At 44.7% G+C, this 15947-nt stretch overlaps 1 protein-coding gene across 2 annotated transcripts in view; it reads right to left on the minus strand.

Annotated features, from left to right (window-relative positions):
* Positions 1–10090: 10090 nt before the first annotated feature.
* LOC129708407 (fas-binding factor 1 homolog) overlaps positions 10091–15947 on the minus strand; it is a 79379-nt gene continuing 73522 nt past the window's right edge. For both annotated transcript variants that reach the window (XM_055654133.1, XM_055654132.1), the window contains 4 exons: positions 15482–15619; positions 13478–13595; positions 12050–12189; positions 10091–10681 (listed from right to left, as the gene is read on the minus strand). In XM_055654133.1, coding sequence (XP_055510108.1) covers positions 10598–10681; positions 12050–12189; positions 13478–13595; positions 15482–15619 — 480 coding nt within the window. In that variant the 3' untranslated portion in view covers positions 10091–10597. The remainder of the gene's footprint in view (positions 10682–12049; positions 12190–13477; positions 13596–15481; positions 15620–15947) is intronic.

A 15947-nucleotide genomic window follows, 5' to 3' on the forward strand; every position in this document is an offset into this window, starting at 1 on the left:
CAATCGGGAGAGCGATACGAGAGAAATAGACGGCGATATAGAACAAAGAAAAGGCAATATATGCACAAAAATGTAGTTTCGTTTAGAGATATAGCGTGGAAACATACCTATCATCAGCCCACTGAGTCCACGCTGACAAACGATCACCCGTGCACTGGTTATATCCTACACAGAAGGGACAATGTACAGAAGCCAATTAACCTACCAACCTGCACGTCTTTGGAATGTGAGAGAAAACCAGTGCACCCACGGAAAACCCACATGGTCACAGGAAGAAAGTAAAACTCCACATAGACAGCACCCTTAGACAAGATTGAACCCAGGCCTCTGGCTCTGTGAGGCAGCAACTCCACTCCCAAATCCCTCTGCGCTACAACATTCCCAAGAGTAGTATCTTTGGTCCTGACCAAAGATTATAGAGGAGCTCCTCTATAATCTTTGGTACTGACATTCATTGTGTGGTTTGAATTCCCAAAATGCAACACCTCACACATATTTGTATTTAACTCCATTAAACAATTTCTCTGCCCACTTACCCAACTGATCAAGATCCTTTGCTAACCATCTCGGCCATCTACAATGCTGCCTATATTCATAACATCTGCAATCTCTTGCTAATCATGCCATTCAAGTTCAAGTGAGTTTATTGTCATGTGTCCCGCATAGGACAATGAAATTCTTGCTTTGCTTCAGAACACAGAAACATAGAACATAGAAATTAGGTGCAGGAGTAGGCCATTCGGCCCTTCGAGCCTGCACCGCCATTCAATATGATCATGGCTGATCATCCAACTCAGTATCCCGTACCTGCCTTCTCTCCATACCCCCTGATCCCCTTAGCCACAAGGGCCACATCTAACTCCCTCTTAAATATAGCCAATGAACTGGCCTCAACTACCCTCTGTGGCAGAGAGTTCCAGAGATTCACCACTCTCTGTGTGAAAAAAGTTCTTCTCATCTCGGTTTTAAAGGATTTCCCCTTTATCCTTAAGCTGTGACCCCTTGTCCTGGACTTCCCTAACATCGGGAACAATCTTCCTGCATCTAGCCTGTCCAACCCCTTAAGAATTTTGTAAGTTTCTATAAGATCCCCTCTCAATCTTCTAAATTCTAGAGAGTATAAACCAGTTCTCTATCCACATCAATACTGAACCCCCAATGCCTTGTGCTTTAAATAGAACATAGGCATTGACTACAAAACACATGAATAAATAAACTGATAAAATGCAAATAACAGATATTGGGTTATTAATGTTCAGAGCTTTGTCCGAGCCAGGTTTAATAGCCTGATGGCTGTGGGGAAGTAGTTATTCCTGAACCTGGTCATTGCAGTCTTCAGGCTCCTGTACCTTCTACCTTCATCCAAATCGTTGATATAAACCACAAACAGCAAAGGGCCCAGTACTGATCCCTGAGGCACTTCACTAGTCAGTCTTCCAGTCTGAAAAACAATCTTCCATCATCACCCTCTGCTTCCTTCCATGAAGCCAATTCTCTATCTAGTTAGACACAAATTGCTGGAGTAACTCAGCGGGTCAGGCAGCATCTCTGGAGAGAAGTAATGGATGACGTTTTGGGTCAAGACCCTTCAGACTGATGTCGGGAGGGGGCCCTGACATCAGTCTGAAGGGTCTTCACCCGAAACATCACCCATTCCTTCGCTCCAGAGATGCTGACCCGCTGAGTTACTCCAGCATTTTGTGTCTACCTTCAATTTAAACCAGCATCTGCAGTTCTTTCCTACACTCTCTATCTAGTTGGCTAGCTCTCCTTGGATCCCATGCTATTCTTCCAAAGCAGTCTACCTTGCAGAAACATACCAAATGACTTGCTGAAATCCATAGACAATATCTATGGCATTGCCCTCGTCAACCTGTTTGAGTACTTCCTCAAAAAACCTCAATCAGATTTGTGATACACCATTTCCCATGTACAAAACCATGCTAACTATTCTTAATCAGCATGTCAATCTCATCCCTCAGAATACTCTTCAGTAACTTGCTTATCACAAACATTATACTCACTGGTCTAGTTTCCAGGCTTCTTAAATAGAACATTAAACATTCTTCAATCTACCGGCACTTCACCTGTTTGTAATGTTGGTTCGTATTTCTCTGCCAGGGCTCCTGCAATTTCTTTTCTAGCTTCCCACAGTATCCTCGAATATATCCGATATGGCCCGTGAGATTTATCCACCCTCATACAATGCAAGACATTCAGCTTCTCAACTGTAACCTGACGGTCCTCAAGATACTTCCAATAACTGCCCCAAGTTCCCCGGTCTTCACATCTTTCTCCATAGTAAACACAGAGGAGAAATACGCATGAAGAACCTTACCCATCTCCTTCAACGCTACACGGAGATTACCGCTTTAGATTTCTAAGGGGCACTATTCACTCTCTAATCACCCTCTTTCCCTTTATATACTTTATAATCACTTATTTCTCTGCCAATATTATCTGTCAGAGCTATCTCCAGCCCCTTTATTTGCCCTTCTGATTTCTTCCTTAAGTATATCCCTCAGTTCCTGAAACTTCTCAAGGGATACATTTGATCCCAGCTTCCCACACCTGTCCCATGCCTCCTTCTTTTACAGGAGAGAGCCTCAATTTCTGTTGTCATCCAAGCTTTAATTACTCACACCTGCTCTGCCCTTCACCCTAACAGGAACATCATCATCACATTTTTAAAAACATCCCAATTGCCAGACATTCTTTTCTGGCAAACAACCTACACCAATCAACTTGAGCACGTTCCTGTCTAATACTATCAAAGTTGTCCTTGCCAATTCACAATTTTTTTAACTCATGTGCCCAACCTGTCTTTGTCCATAACAATCTTAAAGCTAATAGAATGGTGATCAGTGGTCCCAAACTGTTAGCCCACAAACAATTCAGTCACTTACCTTAACCATTTCCAAACAGTGGATCTAATTTTGCCCTCTCTCGTTTAGGCCCCTCTACATATTAGCTGAGGAAATATTCCTGAATGCTTTTCACAAATTCCACCCCATCCAAGCCCTTGGCACCATAACAGTCCCAGTCTATATTGGGAAAGTTAAAATTCCACTTCATGACTACCTTCTTAGCCTTACAGCTACGTGCAATCCAAGTTCAAGTTCAAGTGAGTTTATTGTCATGTGTCCCTGTATAGGACAATGAAATTCTTGCTTTGCTTCAGCACACAGAACATAGTAGGCATTTACTACAAAACAGATAAGTGTGTCCATATACCATGATATAAATATATACACACATGAATAAATAAACTGATGAAGTGCAAATAACAGAAAATGGGTTATTAATAATCAGAGTTTTGTCCGAGCCAGGTTTAATAGCCTGATGGCTGTGGGGAAGAACCTGGTTGTTGCAGTCTTCAGGCTCCGGCACCTTCTACTTGAAGGTAGCAGGGAGATGAGCGTGTGGCCAGGATGGTGTGGGTCTTTGATGATACTGCCAGCCTTTTTGAGGCAGCGACTGCGATAAATCCCCTCGATGGAAGGAAGGTCAGAGCCGATGATGGACTGGGCAGTGTTTACTACTTTTTGTAGTCTTTTCCTCTCCAGGGCGCTCAAATTGCCGAACCAAGCCACGATGCAACCGGTCAGCATGCTCTCTACTGTGCACCTGTAGAAGTTAGAGAGAGTCTTCCTTGACAAACCGACTCTCCGTAATCTTCTCGGGAAGTAGAGGCGCTGATGAGCTTTCTTGATAATTGCATTAGTGTTCTCGGACCAGGAAAGATCTTCAGAGATGTGCACACCCAGGAATTTAAAGCCCTTTCAACCATCGACCCGTTGATATAAATGGGGCTGTGGGTCCCCCTCCTACTCCTTCCAAAGTCCACAATCAGTTCCTTGGTTTTGCTGGTGTTGAGGGCCAGGTTATTGCGCTGGCACCATATGGACAGTTGCTCGATCTCTCTTCTATACTCTGACTCATCCCCATCAGTGATATGCCCCACAACAGTGGTGTCGTCAGCGAACTTGATGATGGAGTTCACACTGTGACTGGCTACGCAGTCATGAGTATAGAGTGAGTACAGCAGGGAGCTGAGCACGCAGCCTTGAGGTGCTCCCGTGTTGATTGTTATCGAGGCTGACACCAATACGAACAGACTGTGGTCTGTGAATGAGGAAGTCGAGGATCCAATTGCAGAGGGATGCGCAGAGACCCAGTTCTGCGAGTTTGGTAACCAGCTTGGAGATGAGGATTGTGTTAAATGCCGAGCTGTAATCGATGAATAACAGCCTGACATATGAGTTTTTGTTGTCCAAGTGGTCCAGAGCGGAGTGGAGGGCCAGCGAGATTGCATCCACCGTTAATCTGTTGTGGCGGTAAGGGAACTGCAGTGGGTCCAGGTTTTTGTTGAGGTATGAGTTGATTTGCTCCATGATCAACCTCTCAAAGCACTTCATCACCACTGGCGTTAATGCCACTGGTCGATAGTCATTGAGGCACGTCACCTTACTCTTCTTGGGCATTGGTATAAATGATGCCCTTTTAAAGCAGGTGGGGACATCAGACCTCAGAAGTGAGAGGTTGAAAATGTCCGTAAAAACTCCAGCCAGTTGGTCCACGCAGGTTTTTAGAACACGACCGGGTATACCATCAGGACCAGGTGCTTTTCGGGGTTCACCCCTCTGAAGGATTTCCTGACGTCGGCCTCTGTGACTGAGACTGAAATGCCATCACACGAATGGGGGATCAGGAAGGCACATCAGTATTCTCCCTGTCAAAGCGTGCGTAAAACGCATTGAGCTCGTCAGGGAGTGATGTTTCGCCGACATTCGAGCTGCCTCCTGGTTTCGCCTTATAGGTGATTGCATTCAGGCCCCGCCACAGCTGCCGAACATCTGTCTCATCCTCCAGTTTGGAGCAGAAGTCCCTTTTGGCCGTTTTGATGGCCTTACCAAGGTCGTATCTGGACTTCATGTAGGCCACTGTATCATTGGTAGTGAATGCCCTGTGTCTGGACTTCAGAAGAGTGCGGATCTCAAAGTTCATCCAAGGTTTCTGATTGGGAAACACTCGGAAGGTTTTTGTAGGGATGCAGTCCTCCACACATTTCTTTACGAAGTCTGTAACGATTGTGGCATATTTGGTCAAGTCCGTTGCCGAGTCCTTGAACATTGCCGTCTACTGACTCCAAACAGTCCTGGAGTTGATCCTCTGCCCTCTGCCCCCGCCCCCCCCCCCCCCCCCCCCCCCCCCCCCCCCCCCCCCCCCCCCCCCCCCCCCCCCCCCCCCCCCCACCCGACCAGCTCTGTACTGTCCTCACTTCTGGGGGTGCGCTCTTCAATTGCTGCCTGTAGGCAGGAAGAATGGTCGGATTTACCGAAGTGAGGGCGAGGGATAGAGCGATAGGCATTCTTGATGTTGGTATAGCAGTGGTCGAGGGTGTTAGGTCCTCTGGTGCAGCAGGAGACATGTTGGTGGAAGTTAGGGAATGATTTCTTTAGGTTTGCCTTATTGAAGTCCCCAGTAATGGTGGTAAATGCCTCGGGGTTAAGATGTCTGGTGTTTGTTGGCATATTTATTATTCCAATTCCTGCTGACTATTTTTGGGGCCTGTAGTATACTCCCAACAAGACTCAACAGGGCCCGAAACAAGAGGGCAAAAATCATTTTTTTTATTTTCTTAGCTCCACTCATACGGACTCACTGGATGAAGCATCAGTAATGTCAACTCAGACTACTGCCATGACATTCTCTTTAATCTATAAGGCAACACCCCCTCCTCTTTTACTCCACCTGTATTTCTCCTGAGACACCTGTAGCTGACTGTCCAGCCCCTCCCTTAGCCTCGTTTCCATAATGGCTACAACACTTCAGTCACCTGTACCTATCCATGCCCCAAATTCATTTGCCACATTAAGTGTGATTTAATCCTTCAGTGTTTTCTTGCTCCGTCATGTCTATTACGTTCACTGAACTTTCTTTCATCACAATCCATACTAGCATTCCAGCCTCTCACCTGCTTGTCCTGCAATGGATGCCTCCCACCCAACTTGCCAATCCATTTTAAACCCATGCATGCAGAACTTCATAAACTTCACTACTAACTTCCACCCTGCCCTCAAATTCATCGGGACTCTCTTGCAAAGATGCTATCTCCTGCTTTGAAATCCTCTATCTCTGTTGTATCGCCAAGATGAGACTTTCCATAGGAGAGCATCTAAGATGTACCTTTTCTGTGTCCTGTACTTGCTCTCTCTCCCCCCACACGCAACAAGGACAGCGTTCCTCTGGTACTCACTTTTCACCTCACCAGCCTTCGCATCATGGTATTGTACTTCCGGTGGCGCTGGTGCCAGCAGCCTCCACCTACAGCCCGGTATCTTTTTGTTTTTTTGTTTATTTAGTTATGTTAAAGTGTGTTTTTTTTGTGTTTTTTGGTGTTTTTATGTGGGGGAAGAGGGCACGGTGCGGGGGATACCGTACTTCAGCCGCTTCCTGGTGAGGACGCGACTATTATTCGAGTCGCGTCCTCGCCCCCCCCCCCCCCCCCCCACAGCGGCCTACCTGCCTGGATTGGCGCGGCCTTTCCTGCCGGGATCGACCGGAGCTCCAGCAGCGGCGGGACAGCGCTGAAACATCGCGGGGCTGGCGATGCCTTACCGGGGGTCGCCGTCTGGAGCCCGGAGTGCCGGACCTGCTGCACCGACATCATGGAGCTGCGGTTTGCAGAGCTCCCAACGCGGGCGGCGCTGACTACAACGCGGGGTCCTGCGACTCTGCCCAGCTCGGCCAGCGGACTCAGGAGCTGCAGACTCCGGCAGCGGGAGGCGGCTGATCAGAAGGTCCGGGCCGCTGAGGAGGAGGCTGCTCACCGTCGGGGTTCGGCGTCGGCGTTCTACCAGCCCGGCGTGAGGGCCTGAACATCGGGCCACCTGGGGCGGCGACTGCGGGTGCTCGGAAGGCCCCGACCACGGATGAACACGGAGGGGAGGCTGGCTGGACTATGGTGCCTTCCTCACCTGGGTGCCATTTATGTTATGTTGTGGACTTTATGTGTTTGTGCTTTTTTAAAATTTTTTAATTCAATTTCAATTTTATTTTTAATATGTTTTATTATTTATTTATTATTTATTTTTATTATTTTTCTTGTGATTTGTTTTTAACGATACTGCCTGTAAGGGAAATTCATTTTGTTGTCTCAAATTGAGACAATGACAATAAATTTGAATACAATACAATACAATACATCAACACATCATCCTCTGACATTTGCATCACCTCTGCTCACTCCACGACTGCTTGCTTCACTCACCCCTTCTGACCCAAACCACCCCCTCCCCAGCTGCTTTCCACTGCACTCCACAGGAGATGTAACATTTGCCCTTATACATCCTCCCTCACCTCCATCCAGGGACCCCAGCAGTCCACCAGGTGAAGCAGGCTCTCCTCTAACCTCATCTATTGAATCCAGCGTTCCCGATAAGAGGCAAATGAGCTGTGATGTCTTAAGAGTATATAAAAATTACCACAGAGAAGTTTTTGACCGTCCTAAGGCACATTTAGTTGGATAAATCCTCAGGGCCTGATTGAGTGCATCTTCAAACCTTGTGGAAAGCTAGAGAAGAATAAATTGCAGAGACCCTGGCATTGATAATTGCATCATCTTTAGTCACAGATGAAGTTCCAAAAGACAGGATGGTGGCCAATGTTGTACTGTTATTTCTAAAGGCAACAAGCCAGGGAATTATAGACTGGTAAGCCTGAGATAGGTGGCAAGAAAGTTACTGGAAGGAATTCTGAAGGACAGGCCTACAGTATTTGAAATAGCATGGACTGTGTGTGGAAAATAGTGTGTCATAAATCTGTTAAAGTTCTTGCAGAAGTTACCTAAAATTGACAAATCGTCAGCGGAGATGACGAATCAATGTACAGGGAGGAAGTAAAACAACTAGTGGACTGGTGCGGCAAAAATAATCTAGAATTAAATGTCGACAAAACGAAGGAGATGGTTGTCGACTTCAGGAGGGCGCAGCCAAAGCACACACCCCTCAACATCAGTGGCACTACAGTAGAGAGAGTGGAGAGCATAAAGTTCCTCGGTGTGCAAATTACAGACAACCTCACCTGGTCCAGGAACACCACTGGGACCGTCAAATGGGCCCATCAGCGACTGCACTTCCTGAGGAAACTAAAACAGGGCTCGCTCCCCACCACCATCCTCAGGACTTTCTACAGGGGTACGGTGGAGTCTGTACTCACGTACTGCATAAATACGTGATACTGCACCTGCAACTGCTCGGACAGAAAGGCTCTGCAGAGGGTAGTGACGGGAGCAGAGAGGATCATTGACGTCTCCCTACCCTCGGTACAAGAACTGTTCCAGAGCCACTTTCTGAAAAAAGCTCAGAGAATTGCTAAGGACAAACTGCACCCCCTCCACATACACCTGGATCTCCTGCCATCAGGCAAGAGATATTGAAGCATCAAAGCCCGGACTACAAGACTGCTAAACAGAGTCCTCCCACAGGCTGTGAGGCTGCTAAACCGTCACTCTGTACTCACAGTCACTTGATTCTGCGGCTGGCACGGACACTTTAATAACTGGCACTGGCCACTCAAATCAGCTGCCTGGACATTTTTATGATTGGTTTATTGTATTTTAACGTAGTGTTTTTACCTGCTTTTAACTATTTATACTGTTCCATCAGGGACTGGATTGTTTTTAGTGTTATTATGTGTGAAATGTTTTAAATTTCATGTGTGATGCTCCGCTATTCCCTGGGAAACGTCTTTTCATTTTGCACTGTACAACTGTTGCTTGCAAAATGACAATAAAGGTTGATTGATTGGTTCATTTGAGGAGGAGGAGGAGCCATCTTGAGGAACGGCTGCTAGTCAGCAGCCGTCCGTTTTAATTCGCTTTTTTTAATAGTTTTTAGTGAGTCCTGTTTTTCGTTCGTAGGGGATATGGACTTTTTAATGTGGGGGGTAGGTGTCAACTCTACTTCTAGGTCCCTACCTGGTTGGTGAGGCAGCTTTTTCTCCAGGCTGCCCGTCGACCCGTCCTCATGGCCTACCAGCGGGCTTGGAGCGCCGTTTCCTGGCGGGGACTGCCCAGCACCTCGGCCTCGGTGGCGGCACAGCGCTGGAGCGCTTCCGTGGAGCGGAGCGGGCGATGCCTTGCCTGGGTCGCCGCGCTGGATCGACGCGCTGGAGCTCCGGTGAGCTGAGACCGCCGTGTTCAACACCTCCGGGCTGCGGGTCTGCGGAGCAGAGCGGGCGGCGCCGACTTCATCATCAGGAGCCTGGGAGCTCCAAACCGGCGCGGCCTTGTCGGCTTCGGAAGCCGCGGTCTCCAACTAGAAAGCGGCCGTTCCAGGTGGCCCAGCCGCTGAGAGGACTCTCCCGACGCCGGATCAAGATCACCCGGTGAGAATGGCCAGGAACATCGGGCCTCCGTAGAGGCAATTGCGGTGGCCTCAATAGGCCTGACTTTGGGGTGAACTTGGGGTGGGGACTGGACATTGTGCCTTCCCCCACAGTGGTATCCATTGTGGGGGGATGATTTTTTTTGTCTGTAATGTAATCCTGTTAGTCTTTGTCCAAGATGGCTGCCGTGGAGGGAGAGTGGACGCTGGCGCGCTTTGGCTGCCGCTGCTCTCTGTTCACATTTGTGTTTTTGATTTTCTGTTTTTGGACTGAATTCTGTTTTTAGTTTGTGTCTCTGTGATGTCTTTATTTTACTCTGATCATATGTTTATATTCCTGTTAATCTATGTAAGGTGTCCTTGAGATGTCTGAAAGGCGCCCAACAAATAAAATTTATTATTATTATTATACCTAAGCAAAAAAGAGATGCTGTTCCTCCAGTTTGTGTGTGGCTTCACTCTGACAATGGATGAATCTTCATGTACGATTAAAAGGACCTTTCTGAAACATGAAACCTGGTTTACATTCACATAGAAATGGTAAGAATCTGTGAACTTTCCTTCCATTCCTCATTACTTAAGCAGTTAGCTCGCCATTTGTGGCATGAAGTTCCAGTATTAAGTGTTCCAAGAATAATAACCTATGCAACATGAATAATTTATCAATAAATAAAAGACTAGTGCTTTGGGAACCAGGTACAGGCTGTGGACAAGTTCTTTTTATTGTAACACAAAATTGCATGGTTCATAAAAATAAATCGGACCATCCTTAAAGTCCTGCTTGTCTAAAGAGATGGGGTTTTGGTTCATAACCAGTGGAAAAGTACATTTACAAATCTGGTAGCCTAAACCACTGCCAGATCAGTCCGCCAGCTACTGATAATGTGATCTACATCCAAGTTATGCAGATTACATTTGTAATCACTTGACATGATTTTGATAGAACAGTCTAAATTTGTGCCAAAGATTGAGCTGCATCCGAGCCAGCGGATGTGTTTGAGCTTGTTACCACTGGAATGGTCAGGTAGATAATTCATTCACAAAACGATATTTTGATGTACCTGACATAATTTTGTGAAAATTGTAAATGTAAAAAAATTATAAAGATTAAAAAGCTATACAATTCATACATTGTTTACACGTACACACACACGCAAAGGGGTTTATAAATAAATGTGAAGAATTAAAGGACAGCATCACATCTAGTCTCATGCTGTTTGGGGAAGTACTTTATACTGAGCTTTCTTCAGTGTCTCTAAGAAGAACTGCTCGTCTTCAAGGAAGTCACGGTCCTGTAAAAGGAGAGATACACAATTAGGTTAACTATATGTCAGTCTGATCCAGACGGGATTATTTTAGAATGTGTTGATTCTATCCCCAGCTGTGTAATTTAATTTCTAAACAATTTGAATTTTGGGTGTGATGATCTTAGCCCATGTCCACCAGGATATCTGCAAGCCTTCAGCTGCTATTGGACCATCTCTTCTTTTTCCAGAAAACTGAACAGGATAAAATAAAAGCTTGTGGTCAGCATCAACTAGGCCAATTGTTGGCTAGGAACAATATGATCGCAAGATCCCATTGTTACAAGCTGTGGTTAATCAATCTTTAGTGAAAGCAGCATCACATCTAGGGTGCGGGGGTGGGGGGGGTGGTGGGGGGTGGGGGGGGGGGGGGGGGGGGGGGGGGGGTCAGAGGGGAGCTAGAGTCATGGCAGTTGCACAGCAACCCTCCTCCTGAACTTGGTGTAAAGAATGGAAAACTACCCCGCGTTCATGTTCCTGTGACTAACCCAAGATCTCCATTGAAAGTGATGTGCTTATCTGCACCTCTTCTGCATTTCTAGGGATCAGATCGGGTTCTATCTTCATTTCTCCACCACCTCTCTTGATTAAATCTGCATTCAGTATTCAGAACTGGCATCAAAAATGACATTATGCTTTGCAACTCAATTTTGGGAAGATCAATGTCCCAGCTGCAACCTCTGTCCTTTGGCTACTGATTCAGTTTCATGTTCAGTCACTCCCTCAGACCAAATCAGACTTCTGTGTCAGCATCATATTTGACCCCATCACTGTGAATTTCTACCTATGTAAAATTGTCTATCTCTGACCACACCAAAGCTGATTTGCTGCATAAATCCCATCCAGTGATTTAGTTCCTGATTTGATCACTCGCTTCCCCCCCCCCCCCCCCCCCCCCCCCCCCTCCCCCCCTTCACTCTCCCTTCTTCACTCAAAGTCGATTAACCAGTTCCACAGCTTGTAACAATGGGATCTTGGGATCCCACCATCTCCAGCCAACAATTGGCCTATTCGGGAACCACCCTGTCCGAGGTCATCTGTTGCCACCCCTGATTTGTACTGGTCTTTTCTCACTTCCAGTCTCTCTTCCTTCACCTATCCCATTTTCTCCAATGCTGCCTGACCCGCTGAGTTACTCCAGCATTTTGTGTCTATCTTTGGTATAAACCAGCATCTGCAAAACTGAGAGCAACAGGTTTTTCAGATATTAAGAGAATTGAACATATTTGGGTTATAGTGCAAGAGTGTTGCAAAGGTAAAAGATTCGCCATGCTTTTATTGAATGGCGGACGAGGCAGAAGTAGCTGAATAGCCTAACCCCGCTTCTGGTATTATTCACACACCAATGGACCTCACCTTTTCAGCAACGTGTTTGAAAATAGCAAGTTTGGCCTTTATGTCCGATGCCTCAGATCCAACAAGTTTCTCAATATTTTGAACTGATCCAGAATTCCAAGGTGTCCCCTGATGAGCATTGCTACGCACTGGAGGAAGATCTGAAAGAAGAATGAGCAGTGCTCAAATTTTACCTTTGGTTGTTGCAACGGTGAAATCGAATTTCACTGTACCTTAATTGGTACATGTGACAATAAACTGACCTTGAAACCTTGAAAGATACAAATAGCACTACACCAAAAACTGGTTGCAGTTGGCAGTTATCAATCAAAAAAACAGAACCACCATTTTCTTGATGTATATGGACGAGCCCTTAATTTAATGATTTGTTCTAAGGAGAAACAAGACTTCTGGTTATGTTTATGTACTTACAATCTTACTGCCACAACCTTTCACCAATGTTAGAGGGAGCATTGGACAGTTTTCGCTGACCCAATTAAAGCAAAACTAAAGGAATTGAAAGATTTGGGAAATGTAGGTCCAAATGTTCAACCACTTTACAGTGAGGGGTGTAGGAAGATTGATCCCCTCATCATTTCTAAGATTGGAAATATCAGCCTGACTCAGTGCAGCAACCTAACTGCTAACTGCAGATGCTAGATAACCATATAACAATTACAGCACGGAAACAGGCCATCTCGGCCCTACAAGTCCGTGCCGAACAACTTTTTTTCCCTTAGTCCCACCTGCCTGCACTCATACCATAACCCTCCATTCCCTTCTCATCCATATGCCTATCCAATTTATTTTTAAATGATACCAACAAACCTGCCTCCACCACTTCCACTGGAAGCTCATTCCACACGGCTACCACTCTCTGAGTAAAGAAGTTCCCCCTCATGTTACCCCTAAACTTCTATCCCTTAATTCTGGTCATGTCCTCTTGTTTGAATCTTCCCTATTCTCAAAGGGAAAAGCTGATCCACATCAACTCTGTCTATCCCTCTCATCATTTTAAAGACCTCTATCAAGTCCCCCCCTTTAACCTTCTGTGCTCCAGAGAATAGTATCCTTAAACTTGAGTTACACTTCAGTGATGTATAAGGATCTCCTATATTGTCAAATGTTATACAAACCAAATGTTGTAAATACTCTACTGCCCAGGTAGCATATTTGCAAGAGAAATGCCGTCAGATCTTATGGAAAGATAGCTTGATATTTTTAACTAACCTTTTATCAGAATTTGGTTTTGAAATATTAATCATTTTATTTTTAAATGGATGGACCACAGCATATGTGCTACAGCCACGTCCACTTCACACTTTGTTTGCATCATTTCCACACACAAAATAACCTTTTAGGTATTCATATTGAGAACTATATTCTAATGACTACAATTAATGAAAAGTGCCACCACCAGGGGGTTGTGGTTTCAATAAATGCACTTACACGAGTGGTTTACCATGGATACCATTTGATTTCTAATGGGTGGCCCCAGTGTGTTGACAGGCATTTTTACAGCGGGTGTGTGCGAATGATGTCGCTGTTGGACTAGATTCAGGCGTTCCTGAAAATTAAATTGAGTTTTGTCAAAAGAGATGTTGCATGATCTATTTCTTTCACTTTCCTTATTTTTAACAGCATCAACAACTTCCATGTTATAATCAGCACTTTTAGCAGTTATACATCAATATGCATTTCGTAAAGAGCTTTAAAAAAGATATGCAGGAAATAAAAAGGCTGTTTATAATTGCTATTTTTCATTTTATTCACTGTCCACGCAGCATTTCTTATTATTGCAGGATAATGTGCAGTCTTGATCTTTGAATAAGCAATATCTGCTTTGGATAAGCAAATGCACTATAGTTGGATTTTTCTGGGAGATTTAATAAGATGCCAAACAAAATCAAAATGTCAGAGTGAAAAATGGGCATAGCTTTAAGGTGAGAGAACCAAAGCTTAAAAGAGATGTACAGGGGATTTTATTTTACACACAAGTTGGTGGATGCCTGGAATGCACTGCCAGGGGTGGTGGTGGAGGTAGATACAACAGTGGCATTATAAGCTTTTGGGTTGGCATATGGATATGCAGGGATTGGAGGGATATGGATTATGTGCATGCAGGGAAAAGTTGGACTTGACATCAAGTTTGGAACAGACATTGTAGACCGAAGGGCCTGTTCCTGTGCTGTACTTTTCTATGTTCCAAGAAGGTATTGGCAGAGACAGAACATGGATGACACAATAGGAAATCGAGAGTAGAAATAAATTGGTCCTTTTCTGTTTCGGAACATATTGAGTGTTATGCCACAGGGATCAGCGATTACGTCGATCTTTTACAATTGGATAAAGGCACCAAAAATAGGATCAATCGTTTTTTTAAACGATAGGTAAGCAAGTGGGTTGTATGACAACATAAGGAGGCCTTAAAGAGAGAAAGATAGGTTAAGTCAATGAGCAAAGATCTTGCCGATGGAATTAAATGAGAACAAATGTGACATGTGTCCATTTTTACAGGAAAACCAAAAATCATTTAAACTGTTTTATGAGAGATTTCAGCTCTGAGTAGCAGCACATAATTCACAAAAGGATAGTTTTCAGATACTTATATTAAAATTGCTAATAGAATACTTTTTAGAGATAGAGAGGGGATAGATAACAAACAATGGGCCATGTTTGTTCTATACGGCGTTAGGAAGAACCTAACTGGAGAACTATATCCAGTTTGAGTTGTTAAATAAAATAAATGTTGGAAGTAGTTTATCTGGAATAAGTGTGCTATCTTACGTGGAAAGCTTGAATAAGCTATCATTGTATGTCCTGGCATTTAGAAGAGCAAGAAGAGATTTGATTTAATTGAAACATATAAGATCCTGAGGGATCCTGGGGTGAATGAGGAAAGGATGTTTCCTTTGTGGATAATCTAGAATCAGTGACCACTGTTTAAAGATTAGTTGGCGGGTTGCAATAACATCACTCATGATTTATGAAGCACCAGAGGTGGCTTAAGGGACATGATCTACTTTGGCTCCTAAGTTGTGCATTTAAATTAAAAAACTAAAGATTCCTCTACTCTGCTCCAATCAAAAAAGGGATGTCATGCTGTTTTAAAGTGACATTTTCTCCAAGTCGATCTTGCATTATTTAAGCTATAAATATTGAAAGAGGCAGAAATTAACAGACCATATGCTTCCTTTAAGCAATCCATTGCAAAAATGAAAGATTAATGTGTGACACCACTGCACCATCTGACCTTACATTCTGTGCAACAAATGTTTTAGGTTTATTATTGTAATGTGTACGGAGGTACAGTGAAAAGCTTTGTTTTGCATACCATCTAAAATGATCAGATATCACCATGGTGCCTGATGCAATATGTCCTCTCTGAACCACTACCACCCCCAAGTAAGAAGTGAAGCTGTGGCAATAATTCCACTCTCTCTCCTCTCATACCTGGTGTATCTGCTGCTCTTGCTGTTGAAGTCTCTCCATTTTTAGATGGATAGCATGCAGTCGTGCTTGGTGCTCAGACTCCACCCGTTTGGCATCCATGAATGCTTGTTCCCCTTCCTCATACTTTTGAGAGGCAAGCTGCAAGGAACGAGGTTTGAGACTGTCACAATATTTTTTAATTCACTCAAGGAAAGATAATCGTCATAAATTATCAAAGATTTCAAATTGTACACAGATGTGATGGGGGGGGGGGGGGGGGGGGGGGGGGGGAGGGGGCAGTGATTTTTGCCCCACCTGTGATTTTGCTAGAGCTAATGGTGTTCTCAAAGTTTTGCAGCCTGAGTTTTGAAAGTATTACTCCTATGTCTCCAAGTCACGTAATATGCAACTTTCAAAGGACTTGGGGGTGGTCATAAGCTTTAAAACCATTGTCCGTTGATACTATGTACAGTCAAGTTCTGCCTTG

Source organism: Leucoraja erinacea, chromosome 23, assembly GCF_028641065.1.
Source record: "Leucoraja erinacea ecotype New England chromosome 23, Leri_hhj_1, whole genome shotgun sequence".
NCBI lineage: Eukaryota > Metazoa > Chordata > Chondrichthyes > Rajiformes > Rajidae > Leucoraja > Leucoraja erinaceus.